Source organism: Mustela putorius, unplaced genomic scaffold (genome assembly GCF_011764305.1).
Source record: "Mustela putorius furo isolate JIRA1106 unplaced genomic scaffold, ASM1176430v1.1 tig00000743_pilon_pilon_pilon, whole genome shotgun sequence".
In the NCBI taxonomy this organism is placed as follows: Eukaryota; Metazoa; Chordata; class Mammalia; order Carnivora; family Mustelidae; genus Mustela; species Mustela putorius.
The window spans coordinates 4,461,978-4,477,118 of NW_025421464.1; the positions used below are offsets into that span (position 1 = coordinate 4,461,978).

The 15,141-nt window shown below is 44.5% G+C and overlaps 1 protein-coding gene across 2 annotated transcripts in view; it reads right to left on the reverse strand.

Annotated features, from left to right (window-relative positions):
• The window catches only part of GSS (glutathione synthetase), a 28,400-nt gene that overhangs the window by 12,662 nt on the left and 597 nt on the right, over window positions 1-15,141 (reverse strand). The window contains exons 1-6 of one of the 2 annotated variants that reach the window (XM_045084113.1): window positions 13,545-13,563; window positions 12,349-12,483; window positions 5,736-5,881; window positions 3,068-3,143; window positions 2,646-2,785; window positions 1,849-1,965 (exon numbers count right to left, since the gene is read on the reverse strand). In XM_045084113.1, coding sequence (XP_044940048.1) covers window positions 1,849-1,965; window positions 2,646-2,785; window positions 3,068-3,143; window positions 5,736-5,881; window positions 12,349-12,477 — 608 coding nt within the window. In that variant the 5' untranslated portion in view covers window positions 12,478-12,483; window positions 13,545-13,563. Of the gene's footprint in view, window positions 1-1,848; window positions 1,966-2,645; window positions 2,786-3,067; window positions 3,144-5,735; window positions 5,882-12,348; window positions 12,484-13,544; window positions 13,564-15,141 lie in introns of those variants that run through there. The other variant, XM_004746571.3, reaches the window with a different exon arrangement.

Genomic DNA, 15,141 nt, shown 5'->3' on the forward strand with positions numbered 1-15,141 from the left:
AACTGGATTATTTGTTTTCTGGGTGTTGAGTTATGTAAGTTCTTTATATAGTTTGGATACTAACCCTTTATCAGATATGTTATTTGCAAGTATCTTCTCCCATTCCAAAGGTTGCGCCTTTTAGTTTATTTGATGGTTTCCTCTGCTGTGCAAAAGTTTTTTATCTTGATGAAGTCCCAATAGTTCATTTTTGCTTTTGTTTCCTTTGCCTCAGGCAACATGACTACTAAGAAGTTGTTACAGCTGAGGTTAAAGAGGTTGCTGTCTGTGTCCTCCACAAGGATTTTGATGGTCTCACAGTGAGGTCCTTCAACCATTTTGAATTTATTTTTGTGAATGGTGTAAGAAAGTGGTCCAGTTTCATTCTTCTGCATGTTGCTGTCCAATTTTCCCCACACCATTTATTGAAGAGACTGTTCCATTTCTTACCAAGTTTTTTCATAGCATTTTTTCAAAGCCATGCTTTCATTTAATGGTCACTTCTACCCTTTTAGGTATTGTTATTATCATCCCCATTTTACAAATGAGGAAACTGCTGCTGGGAGGAAAGAATGGACTTAGTGAAGGTCACATGCTGGGTGAGCAGGAGTGCCTATCTGATTTTCAAAATGAGAGAAGCCAGTCCCGGCTCAGGCGCCCACAGCTCCTACGCACCAGAGCCCAGCTCTGGGCACATGAGTCTTTGCATGTCATTCACAGCCTAGTTGGAGAAACCCTCTGCAGCATCTGTCCATCAGCAGTTCCCTGGCTGACTCCTTCCTGGCTTCCATCTCTTAAAATACAACTTAGCTAAGAACTCTACTTGATAAAGTATTCATCTGATGCCTTCTAAATACTCAGAGTCCAACGTGTCTTGAGTCTTAGTGAGGCTTAGCAGGCCCAGAGAGGCTCTCTCAGAGGCAATAAAGTGATTAAGAATGAAGATTCTAGAGGCAGTAGACTCTGGGCTCTACCACCAACCCGCCATTTGACCTTGAACAATTCACTTCTCTGAACCCGTTTCCTCAGCTATAAAATGGGAGATGGGTGGTCTCTATCTCCAAGTGTTCGATGGGGGGATCTAATGAGATCATCTGTGTAAAGTACTTAGCACAAAGTGTGGCACTAGGAAGTGCTCATTAAGGGTTAACTATTAAAGCTATGTAAACATTGCAACAACTGTTGGTACAGTGGCCCCTCATTTATCCAGAAGTCACTTACCTGGCATCCTTATACATCTGGAACACGGTTGAGAAATAGGAAGGAAGCAAAAAATGCCTCTAAGCAGCTAAAACAGACACAACAGAATCCCTAAATCGAACCTTATGCATTTACTCATCAAAGAGGCTCTCACGCTCATTAGACACTACATAACAACCCAGACCACCTGCTTTCCCAAACCTCAGCAAATCAGAAAGGAGGTCTGGCGACAGGAAGCACACTGACCGCAGTATGAAGTAAGAGCTGAGAGTAGAGAAATAGAAAATCTTTGAAGAAAAGGAACAGGAGCATAAAACCTAACAGTTGGGACCATTAGTGCAGGAAATGGCCTCCCATACCTCTCTAAGTCTAGGTAGCTTCTCTGCCTTCTGTTACATCAAGGTGCAGTAATTGACAGATACTGCAGTCACTGAAGGATAATGAGGACCTCTAGCCAACAAGAGAAGATTCAATTACAGTCTGCATCTCTTATTTAAGAAGAAAGCCCCCAAGCCCCATTAAAACAATCTTGGCACTTAAAGGTGTAAGCTTCTATTTCCTGAAAAAAAATCCCTTCTTTCCTAATGATGGTGAGCAAAGAAGCAGTTGCTACAGCCATGAATACTGCATCTAAAGCAGGACTCTTCGGCCACTTTTTGTCCCCCTTACTTGGCTGAGCCGTAGAGCTCCCAGGCTTTGGCGATCCCCAGGGCCAGTCCCTCGCTGGGATTATTGGAGAGGATCTTGGCAGCTTCTTTGGTCTTACTCAGGACATTGAGAACATGTCTGTTGGAAGAGAGATGTTTGTTCGGTAATTGGATGGATCTGGAAGACCATTCTGCCTGTGACTCACAGACACTGATAGGAACACCACTTTTGAGAATTAGCTGAACACTAAGAATGCATCTTATCACCGTGCTCAGGCTGGAATATACCGGGACACTCACACTCTGGCCCTGTGCACGTGCCCACAGCCCTGAGACCCTGTGTTCCTTCTCTATACCAGCCTCTCATTGGGCTGGGACTCCTTTCCCTGAGCCCCAGGTGCTTGCTATCTGGAATCTGGCTGCAGACCATCTGGAATCACGGCAACATGGAGAATCACTGCTGGCCAGAAGTGGCTGCTGCTAGGTCCCGCCTTCCAATGGGAAGTCACTGATCCCTCTCTGCCACAGATCCTGAACTCTTTTCAGGCCTTCAAAGCTCCTTCTCACCTCGGATACTATTTCCTCAGCCTGGAATACTACCTTGTACAATGAAGGGGCAGGACTAGATGTATCACGAGGTCCCTTCTCTCCTTGCAATACTAAGACCTAATTACAAGTGGAAACTGCTGTGAGGGGAAACACAGGGCCCAGGTCCCAAGAGGGCACAGTCAGAATTGGAGACCCCTGCCCCCACCTGTAATTGTAGGCCTATTAGGCTTTCACCCCACCAGTGTGCCCAGTATTGCCCAAGGGACCCACCGGTGCACAGCTGGGGTGCGGGAGGCCAGGCCTCCAAAGCTGGCAGAGATGGTGTTGATTTCAATCTGTTTCAGGGCTGCGGAGCCATCTGCATTGCGCTGGAACATGTAGTCTGAACGATTCAGGCCCAGGAACACAGTCTGTGGGGGAAAACTGAAGACTGAGTACATTTGCGCAGGGCCTGACTGAGGGCCTAGCTCTGGAACAGACAGGAAACGTGAATTCTACATAGAGATCAGAGTTGCTGGCTAATGTTCCAAAACCCAGTGGAATCTTTCTTATGGTCACCCCAAGATTGGTCACTGATGTACAAACTCAGTGGGGACCAATGACAGGCAGATTCCCCTGAGCTCAGGCCAAATTCTTCTGGTCAAAAAAGGGAGGCACACATCCTGCATTGGGGTGGGATGGGGACTGGTTACCTGAGCAATGCCCTCTTTCAGGACTTGCTTGTGGATGTCGAAGAGATGAGCAGTGAAATTGTCCCTCTTGACGGTGCTGGAGAAGGAAATAGAGCATTTTCTAGGCTATATGGGACCATAAAGGTCAAGTAGCTCCACTCTTGTCTATTGCTTCATGAATTTCTGGGTCTACTGACCCAAACTTGTACACCCACATCAACCCGGTAGAGAACGGTGGTTTAGAATCCAGTTGGAAGCCAGATGAGCTGGGTTCAAATTCCAGCTCCACCACTCACTACTGGGCAAATTTCTGGGTCTCAGTTTGCCCATCTGTGAAAGATGAAAGTGAAAGATTAATAGGAAAAGAATTAGAGTTGTGGTGAAGGGCAAAAGAGCTGTGAAAGGTACAGAACTGAACCTAGTGTCTGGCCCCAAAAGAAACTAAAAATGGAAGGTGATAAAACCATTCCATCTTTGAATAGGGCAGATAGTTGGTTAGCCTTCTGGTTGACCTAACATTAAGTCTCCTCATAGCTTCTCCTGCATTCTGGGACCTTGTCAAGGACAAGTCTTCTCCACCTCTTACACAGCAACTCTCAGAGATTAAAAGACAGCGGTTATGCCCTGTGTCCCAGAGGTTCTTCTGATACATGCTAAATATCCTCTATTTTTTCCTTCAGCGTGTCCCCATATAATGTGACTTCCTCAGGGTAGCCTTCCATGTCTGGATCAGATTTCCCTACTGTGTGCTCTCAGAGCACTGTGGATCTCTCCTTTATAGCACAGATTAGGTTGTAATTTTCCATTTGATTTCTGGAAATTCCTCCTATTTGACTATAAACACGAGGGTAGAGCTAGCTCTGCCTGTGTCTGTCTGTGTCAGCTAATCATCATGGCTCAGTGTGCTGCTGGGACATGTGACACAATGTAGGAGCCCATCTAGTATGGTTTTTTCTGGAACCTCAGGAAGAGACACCCACCAGTAACCAACACCACACTTGTCTGTCAAGACTCAGGGCAGTCTCTGCATGGTCAAGCCTGACTCATGGGCTCACCTTGTTACAGGGACCCCACTGAGCCCATATAGCTCAGGTCTGCCCTGCAGTTCCTCTGTTCCCCAACCAGTTCTCTCCCAAGGGTTCTTTCCAACGCTTGGTGAGGACAGCCCCCAGCTGGGCTTCAGCCTCCAGAAAAGTTAAGATACATTATCTCTTTTCTGAAGAGATGTTCCCCTTCAAGCCCAGACCCTATGCTGCAATTTTAGCATGTGTAATCCTGGGGCTCTATACCTTACAAGCTAGGATTTGTGTGTGTTTCAGAGACAGGGAAAAAGGGAATGCAGGGTTGCAGAGAAGGACAGCAGAGGTCTCCATTATCATTGAGTCTTTAGGGCACAGGTCATAAATCAGGCTGCTCGTAAACCTCACAGTCCAGAATCACAGGTACAAAAGCCAGGTTCACCCCGATAAAGATCTGGGGGGAAGGTGGTGGTAGGGTTTGTACATTCGTAACTCATGGTTTGCTTGTTTTTCTTAACTCATTGGGTTTTTAGCTCCAAGTCATTGGTTTTCAAACCTCTTACCATTAAGATCCCTTCTCATGTTCAACCTCACACCAATGGGCACTTTTTTCTTTCTTTTAAGGAGAGAGAGCGAGCACAAGCAGGGGGTGAGCTTCAGAGGGAGGAGAGAAAGAATCTTAATTAAGCAGACTCCATGCTCAGCGTGGAGCCCAACCTGGGGCTTGATCTCACAATCCCGAGATCATGACCTGAACCAAAATCAAGAGTTGGACGCTCAAATGACTGAGCCACCAAGGTGCCCCCACAATGTGCACATTTTTAAAAGATTTTGTGTCTGGGGCACTTGGCTGGCTCAGTCGGTGGAGCATGCAACTCTTGGTGTTAGAGCTGTGAATTTGAGCCCCACATTGGATATAGAGATTAGTTTAAAATAAAATATTTAAAAAACATTTGTCTGTAATGAAATAAATTGTTTTCTTTTGGAAAATTAATCAGACATGCAAGTATGGATGTCTAGTCTCTCTTTCTACATATATACACGTACATATATACACATACATATATATATTTAATTCTAAAATAAAGAATTTAATTCTAAAGTAATTTCCCTTGCCTCAGGGTCTGAAGAGAAAAAAAGGATCAAGGGAGAAGAGACAGGCATGGGTGGGATGAGCCATTCAGGGGTTCTACAGCCTCAGTGCCCTGGGTGTGGTCCAGTCTATACCCCATCTCTTCCAGAGATAAGGGGACTGAGGGAGCAAGAAAGAAGCAGGAAATCTGACTTCATGCCTAATAATCTTCTCTGTCCTTTGTTTTCTCTAAAACTACGCTGACCTTCCCTAATTCCAAACAGAACTCTGGATCAGAGAATCACGGAATGTCAGTGTTGGAAGGGATCTTAGATGTGGGCCATCTCCCCACTTCACAGATGAAGAAACCGAGGCCCAGAGAAAGAAAGGGACTTTCTTGAGGCCACGCAAGTGAGGATTAGAGCCAGGATTAGAAGCCAGACCTCCCGACATCTAGTCTACTCTTTTTTGTTCTTCTGGGGAGTGCCTGTCCCCCACCCAGCCAAGTCGGCTGCCAGAGCAACACCTCATGGCTCCCCAGTCTTCTGGTCCCCTGGTTCCAGCAGTTCCCAGCCCTTAAGGCCCCAGAACCCAGTACCTGGAGAGTGTCTGTTCCAGAAAGTCAGCATTCTGGCTGACGGCATCCACCAGCGCGTTGAAGTCCATCTGCACGGCATAGGCCTGCTCCAGCAGGGCACTGGGGACCAGTGAGGGGAAGAGCGTGAATGGGGCATAGCTTACCACCTGATCGGGGAGAAAGAGTGGGCAGGGGAAGAACACCCATGAACGGGTTGTCTTCCTGCAAACAACCCCACGGAAAGTGCGGCCAACATTTGTGGAAGACACACAAACTGCAAAATCGCAGTTCCCTCCGGGAAGAGAGGGAGCGAACAGCATGATGAAGGGGTATAAAGGGAAGTTTTAGACTCTGTAATATTTCATCTCTTTACATTAAAAAAGAGTGGGAAGCAAAACAGCAAAAAACAAAGACAAAAAATGAATAAGAAATCACTGAGCACTTACTGGGTGCACAGCGCTGTTTTAAATATCCTTACATGGATATATCATTTATCTCTGTGAGGCAGACACTAGCATTATCTATTCTTAATAAATAGACATGGGAATTGAGTCTCAGAAAGATTGAGTAACATACCCAAAATGATATAATGTGCCATGTGTTACACGGCACTAAGATTTGAACTACGGTGGTTGATAAACGACACACACATATACTCACAGCTCCCGGCCAGCCGATTATCTAAACCCAGGACGCTCTTCATGCCAGGAGCTCACGCCCCAGTCCCCTTGCCTTCTGGCTGGGGGAGAGAGACAGTCCTGCTGGTAAGGGGTGCAGCAGAAGTGAACTCCAGCCCCCAGAGTAGAAGTTAGGAGTGGTTTCCCCCCAGGGTTGGAGATGGTGACTCATGTTGCCAAGCAGGGAGTTAAGCTTGGACTTGGGCAGAACCGAGAAACCCAAATGCCATCTGGAACACTATTTCTAGAAGGGCTCGTGCCTTCTGAGATTCACAACAACAAATGAACTGGAATTTGGGTAGGAGATGATAAGATGACTTTATGACTTATTTTATGAAGCATTCCTGAGTTTAACTGGAGTTAATATCCGTTTGCCATTATGGCAGTACAAGTGTATGGCATTAGAACTTGGCATGATATATTTATTTAAAAATATTATTTTGAACAGATAATACAAACACATGATACAAAAGTCAAAAGAGACAGAAGGATACACAGTGAAAAGTATATCTCACTCCCGCTCTGGCCCCGGTGACTCAGTTCTCCCCAGAGGCAAGTGGTATACTAGTGTCTCCCATATCCTTTAGACTATATGTATACATTCGTATTTTGCCTTTTTCTATACACACAGAGGCACATGAGATATATATACACACACACACACACATATGTGTATATATATAATGTCATATTATATATTATTATCTAATATATAATATTTATATATTATATATAAATATATATTGATATATAAAATACATATCTATATATATATAGTTCTGTCCTTTGCTTTATAAATATTTCAGGGTCATTTCCATATATGTTCAAATAAAGAACTCTCATTCTTTTTAATAGCTGTACAGTATTCCATTGCATAGAAATCAATTTATTGAATCTAGCTTTCTATTATGAACATTTAGCTGGTTTCCTTCCCCCATCCCTTTATAATCAATGCTTCAACCAATATCCTAGAATATATATTCTAGTTCTTTTGTGTGTGAGAAAGTCCATAAATTGTACATTTAAAAGGTGGAAATAGCAGGTAATGAGGATAAATCCACTTAAAATTTTGGTAGAGGGCGCCTGGGTGGCTCAGTGGGTTAAGCTGCTGCCTTCGGCTCAGGTCATGATCTCAGGGTCCTGGGATTGAGTCCCGCATCGGGCTCTCTGCTCAGCAGGGAGCCTGTTTCCTCCTCTCTCTCTCTGCCTGCCTCTCTGCCTACTTGTGATCTCTCTCTGTCAAATAAATAAATAAAATCTAAAAAAAATTTTTTTGGTAGATAATTCCCAAATTGTCCTTCTCAGAATCTCAGAAGACAAAACTGAGAAAGGATATTTGTAACAGGGAGGTTTTTTCCAGCTTCTTGCTCTTATGTGTTAGACTGGGAATTACTGCAGACTACAGGAGGGATGATCTCATACCCTGAGTGCATGTGTGACGACTATAGGGTGTTTCCTAGGCTTTGTTATTTTAAAAGATTTTGTTTTTTTTTTTTAATTTGAGAGAGTGAGAGAACAAGAGTGGGCTGGAGGGGCAGAGGGAGGAGAAGCAGACTCCCTGCTGAGCAGGAAGCCCGACATGGGGCTCGATCTCAGGACCCAGAGATCATGACCCTGAGTCGAAGGCAGACGTCCAACCAACTGAGCCACCCAGGCGCCCAGTTTCCTTAGCTTTAAAACTCAGAACTCTGCCGCTTCCAACAGCCCTCATTTGGCCTGAAAAACTCTCAAAATATTTTTTCTGATAAGAGTTCCCTCTGGGGTGCCTGGGTGGTTCAGTAGGGTTAAGTGGGCAACTCTTGGTTTGGGCTCAGGTCATAATCTCAGGGTTGAGATCAAGCCCCGTGTCAGGCTCTGTACTGGGCATGGAGCCCGCTTAAGATTCTCCTTCTCCAGACGCCTGGGTGGCTCAGTCGATTAAGCCACTGCCTTGGGCTCAGGTCATGGTCCCAGGATCCTGGGATCAAGTCCCGCATCGGGCTCCTCGCTCAGCAGGGAGCCTGCTTCTCTCTCCCACTCCACCTGCTTGTGCTCTCTCTCTCTCTGACAAATAAATAAATAACATCTTAAAAAAAAAAAAAAAAAGATTCTCCTTCTTTCTCTGTCTCTCCCAGCTCATGCCCACACTCCTTCTAAAAAACCAGACTTTCCTCTTCCTCTGTCCCCATGACTCATCATGCTCGCTTAAATTTAGGATCAATAGTATAGAGCTATTTCCTGCTGTGCATAGGCCAAAGGCTAAAACAGTATTTTCATTTTTATAGAGACACAGACACCGAGTAATAGTTCTCTGCTGTAGTAAGAACAGCTATAGCACATGCATGACAAGAAACACTCCGCTTCAGATTCAGAGAAACAAAAAGAGTGATGGGAAGAAGAGCGCCCATCTCCCCTAAGGGGCCAGAACTCCACGCTCACCAGTTGGTGCCATGTAGCAAAGTGGGCAGGGTTGTCAGGGGATCTGACTTTTCCAGATAAGCTGGATATCTATTGTTTTGTTTGTTTTTAAATTTCATAATAAAACAAAACAAAAACCAAATCAGTAGCTCTGACTTTTTAAAGACACTCTGGTGAAAAAACTGTTAATAATGCTTGCCTCTGGGGAGGGAAACAGTGGCTAGAGGAAGATTTATTCTACACTGAATACCTTTTAAATTTTGTACCCTGTTCACATGCTTTTTAAAAAAATTTTTTTAATTGGGACGCCTGGGTGGCTCAGTGGGTTAAAGCCTCTGCCTTCTGCTCAGGTCATATTCCCAGGATCCTGGGATCGAGCCCCACATCGGGCTCTCTGCTCAGCGGGGAGCCTGCTTCCTCCTCTCTCTCTCTGCCTGCCTCTCTGCCTACTTGTGATCTCTATCTGTCAAAGAAATAAATAAAATCTTTAAAAAAATTTTTTTTAAATTAACTCCCTAAATCTGCAGGAGCCTACTATTCAGTCCGCACAGGGCAAGTGTGTCACCCCAATCTATAGGATAAAGTTCACGTTCCTCTTCCACCCGGTATCAGAAGCCTCTGCGTTATCTGACTTTGGCCTGTCTTCTGTCCCACTCTTGAACAGTTTTTGCCTTTTCCTAATATGGGGCCTCTGCCATGCTGGTTTTTTTTTTTTTTTTAATGTTTTTATTTATTTTAAGGAGGCTCCATGCCCAACATGGGGCTTGAACTCACAATCCTGAGATCAAGAGTCACATACCCTACTGACTAAGTCAGCCAAGCATGCCTCTGCCATGCTGTTCTCTTCCCCTTTATTATTTTTTAAAGATTTTATTTATTTATTTGAGAGAGAGAAAGAGAGCATGGACACACAAGCATCAGTGGTGGTAAAGGGCAGGGGGAGAGAAGGGAGAAGCAGGCTCTCCACTGAGCAGGGAGCCTGATGCGGGCCTTGATCCCAAGACCCTGGGATCATGAATGGAGTGGAAGACAGATGCCCAACCGACTGAGCCACCTAGGCACACGACCTCCATTTATTTTTTAAGATCTAGATATGTTCAAATACAACTAAGGAGTTGCTCCATTTTCTAGGTGTCCCATACAATTTCCTGAGAGGGGCAGTAAAGAATGGAAGGTCAGAGCATGGACTCAGGAGGTAAACTCTTTGGATTTCAATTCTGGCTTTGCCAATTACCCCACCATTCACGTGACCTCGGGCCAGTTACTTAACTTCTGTGGGCCTTGGTTTCCTCACCTCTAGTGTGGTGAGACTTACATGAGTTAGCGATTCCTAAGTGTTCAGAATAGTGCCTGGCACGTAGTAAATACTCAATAAATGATATCTAATGTTGTGCAGCAAGCTATCTATGTTTCCTCATAGAACTGACATTACTTAATGTTGTTTTCTGGCACCTTCTCCAACTAGACCATGCATTTCAGAGGCCAGGGCCTCTGTGTCCTCAGTGCCTAGAATGGTCTGGCATAGAACAGGCACCTGGTAAAGATTTGGAATGAAATCTCTCCCTCTATTTCACACACACACACACACACACACACACTCACACATTTCCTGTCTTTTTTCTCTGAATTGGGACTCTTATCGAGGCCTGTGCCTCTTCTAGGCTCCATTAACTTCTAAAAGACCAAGTGTCAGACCTTTACACAATACCTACTGAATAGAAAAAAAAAAAAAAATATTGGAAGGGAAAATGCTCAATCCTGGGTTCAGACAAGCGGTTCCCATAATGTAAGGTTCACAAACCAAGCAATTATATCCCTAAAGCCAGAGGCAGACCTTCCACAGTATGAACCTACCTTAGGTGACAGCCATTCTCATTCACTGAGGCCTCACTAAACATTTACAGAGTCTGGACTCTCCACCAGATCCTTAACTAGGTTCTGGGCATACACAAGAAAAAAAAGAATGTGACTTGGTAAAGAAAGATGGTGGCAGCTCTAACAAGGACCGTCATAGGGCATACTACTAAGTAAAAAGAAAAAAGCAAGGCACCAAAGAGCTTGTCTAGGACACTTTGTGCAAAAAGTGGGAAAAAGAAATATATACATTTTTGGTTAAGAGTAAATTATATGAAAGAATAAATAAGAATCTGCCTTCAGATAGAACAGGTGGTTAGGGAATGTGGGAGGGAGGGTTAAACTGTAAACTCTGCCCTCTGAACCATGAAAATGTCTTACCTAGTCACAAAATAAAGATTTTTTTTTTAAAGGATGAGACCTTTAAAAGATGTGGTTTGGACTCAGCCTTTCTACTTTTATGTATCAACCCTAGAGAAGCTCTCATCCAGATACCCAGTAGCCATGTACGCTGCTCCTGGAGTGCTGTTTATAATCATAAAACATTAGGAATCACCTAAACGGCCTTTTCTCAACAGAGAAAAGTTGAACTGTGATCCATCCACACCTAGAACACCAAGTATTAGAATGAAGCTAATCCTATTGGAGGGAGTTGCAAAGAGTCTAAAACAGATCGATAAATGAAAAACAAAATCCCAGGGTGCCTGGGTGGCTTCGTTGGTTAAGCGACTGTCTTTGGTTTAGGTCATGATCCTGGAGGTCCAGGATGGAGTCCCGCATCAGGCTCCTCTCAGTGGGGAGTCTGCTTCTCCCTCTAAGCCTTTCCCCTCTCGTGCTCTCTCTCTCTCAAATAAATAAATAAAATTAATTTAGAGTCACCTGGGTGGCTCAGTTGGTGGAGCGTCTGCCTTTGGCTCGGGTCACGATCCCAGGGTCCTGTCATCGAGTCCCACAATAGGCTCCTTGTTGAATGGGGAGCCTGCTTCTCCCTCTGCCTGCTGCTTCCCCTACTTGTGCTCTCTCTCTCTAACGAATAAAAAACAGACATCTTCAAAAAAATAAAAAACACATCAAGCAGTAATTTGTATAATCTATATGATCCAATTTGTTTTTTAGAAAACCATGTATTTTGGGGCACCAAAATACATCTGGGAGTTGTGGGTTTGAGCCCTGCATGGGGTATAGAGGTTATTAAAAAAAGAAGAAACTTAAAAAAGAAAGGCACAAAAAAAGAAAAGAAAAGAAAGGCACGTCATTTCTCTCTATACACAAATATGTATATAAATGCACAGAGAGGAATATACACAAACCAATTGTAGAGCTATACCCCCCACACTGTGATTAGGGGGTCTTACAAAATAATAGTTCACTGGGCAAAGTGCTTCATGTGAATGATCTTATTGTATTACCAACTTGATGGGGCAGGTCCCATTATTATCCCTTTTTTGTTATTTGAAGAAACCACAGCTGAGAGAGGGTATGAATCTTGCCTAAGTCACACTCGAAACCCCAGACTTAAATTGATTGCCCTGGCAGGTTACTTTTTACATATATTTAGAGATCAACTGTGTTATTGAAAAAAATTAAACAAAGGAAAAGCATGTCTTGGACAGAAGGGGGCTGCCTTTAGTCTGCAGGGACCAGATAATGAGCTTTAGGCTCCAGAGCGGTGTGGTCGGTGCTGTGGGGAGGAGTCAGGGGCTTACATCAGAGGAGCTGGGTTCCCGTGAGGTTCTCAGCAACACTCCCTCCGCCAGGGCCCTGTCCACAGCCTGCCGCGCCAGCTCCTCCAGCTGCTGTTCATCTTGCAAGAGGCTCCCCCAGCCGGTGGCCATCCCAACCTGCAGCAGGAGGAGAGGGGAAGGCTTGGGGATAGATGCCCGGGGCCCCAGCAACCAATGAAACCCGCGGTGTGGTACAAAGGAGTGAACACTGGATGGCAGCTCTTAACTTGCATGAGTGCAGAATGCAAACCTTGACAGAGCACTTCCACTGTGGCTCTCTCTTTTGGTTCCTAACACAAGGACAGCATGAGTCTCATGGTAAGGAAGTGGAATCTCTGAGAGGTGAAATGACTTGTCCAAGGTAATGGCGAGTAAAATCTGCATTTGAACCCAGGTCTCAGGACTCCCAGCCCAATGCTTTTCATTGGAGAAAGAGGCACTAATGTCATATGTGATTGGGGTAAGTTCCTTCCCCTAGTAGCTGCAGATTCCCTACCTGTGCAACAAGGCATAAGCGTACAGAGTAGACCAGTGGTTTCCAAACCTGGCTGAATATTCTGGGGAGCCTGGTAAAGAATACGAAGTCCTGGGCCTCACTCAGAGATTCTCACTCAAGAGGTTGGAGGAGAGGGAAGGTTTTTTGTTTTTTTTGTTTTGTTTTGTTTTTGTTCTTGTTTTGTAGCTCTGTATTTTTAACAAATTTAAAAACCATGCAATAGATTATTAATTTCCCATCTGGGGCACCTGGGTGGCTCAGTCGGTAAAGTATCTGATTCTTGATCTCAGCCAGATCTTGATTTAAAGCCCTGCATTGGGTTCCATGCTGGGAATGGAGCCTACTTTAAAACAAATTTTTTTTTTTTTTTCAAATTTTCCCTTCTAGCTCACAACCCATGTTGGCAGATCTCAAATGGGAGGGGTGGGTAGGAGAAACCCTTTGTAGAATACTATGAAATGCAGCTACAGTGAACTCCTACCTCATACTAACCAGAAGCAAACTCACTAGCTGGACATGACTACATTGCTTGTACGGACATCTATCATCACAGCACCAAGACAAAATATTTTTGAGAAATCACATTAGCAGGATAGAAACAATGAAAACCCAAGTGCAGGAGGGGTCCAGCAGGCTGTCCAGAGACATACGGGAATGAACCAACTCATACCTTGATACTCACTGATTTTGCAGTAGGCCTCAAGGATTTAAGAAGATTTGAATAAAAATCTGGAAACACCGGTCATTCATTCATTTTGTTTTGCCCTATTGTTACTGGATTTTAGGAAAAAAACATGGTTATCCAGCTCAGTGGTCCCCAAAAAGGGAGCTAGAGAACAAGGAACCTCCATCACATTTAGCTCCACCTCCCCCTCCCTATAGCAGAAGAGGCGCTAAACCAATTACAAAAGTCTGTTGGCCTCAGCACATTTCGAAAGAAAATGACTACGTGATTTCAAGAGGGTCCTGACAAGAGATAAGGGCAGTCATAGAGTCATAACAAAGCTGTGGGTTCAGTCAGATCTGGGTTTGAGCCCATAATAATACTACTTCCTCCATAAATAAGGCCGCCATGTGGATTAAATGAGAAAAAAAAAAATCTGTGTGTAGTTCCTTAGCAGGGTTTGGAGCTCTAAACATGGGAACTTCTTTTTTGGCTTTATCTACTTTACAGGTGGAAAACTTGTCAGGAGGTCACACGGCAGGCTGGTGGCAGAGCCGGAACAAGAACCTATGATTCCGGCATTAGAGCAACAGAACCTTCCATTAGCCCCCTTCTCTTCACAACTCTGGAATTCCAACATCTCTGCTTGCCATTGGATTCTTGTTTACTTGGTAAACACTGAACAGCGTCTAATGCCAGGCCCTAGACTACATACAGAGGACACAGAAAGATAAGACATAAAGATAACCACTAAGGGGGCGCCTGGGTGGCTCAGTGGGTTAAGCCTCTGCCTTTGGCTCAGGTCATGATCCCAGTGTCCTGGGATCAAGCCCCGCATCGGGCTCTCTGCTCGGCAGGGAGCCTGCTTCCCCTCACCTTCTCTCTCTGTCTGCCTCTCTGCCTGCTTGTGATCTCTGTCTGACAAATAAATAAATAAATAAATTTTAAATTATTTAAAAGTAAAGTAAAGTACTGATTGGGCCCTTTGTTTTTCTCATTCTACAGTCTCAACCTTGGGGCTTTATTCATTTTGCTGAGGACACTCTAATCTATTCCTTCACACTGGTGATTTCCTGACTTCCAAAGTGTCATGACCTACTGCTGACTGGGAGACCCTGCAGAACAGGAATAGAATTTGTTGTTGTCTCCCCACATATCTGCTCCTCCTCTGATGAATCCCACCCAAGCACTCAAGCCTATACATCTTCTCTTCCAAATCGCAGTCTCCCCAAATTCTGTAGTTTCTATTAAATATAGAATGCTTTGAATTCCTTGATTTCTCTCCACCTCCGCTGTCGGGAGCCTCGATCCGGCTACCATCATCTCTTCCCTGGACACTAATTAGACTCAGACTGAGGTTAATTTCACTGACCAGGATACACCTGCTTCTCTCCTGCTCCCAGGCTACGCATATGCTGCAGGTTTCTCTCTTTGGAACACTCCCCACCACTCTTGACTATCCTTCATGACTCAGTGTCAGAAGCTGTCCCTGCATTCCACGCAGGGCTTCTACAAACCACTAGTTTCCCCTGTAGCATAGAAATAGTTGTGTGTCTTAATCTCTTCTCTACCTGCCCGCCTACTATTGTATTCAGTGAATGTGAAATGAATGAAT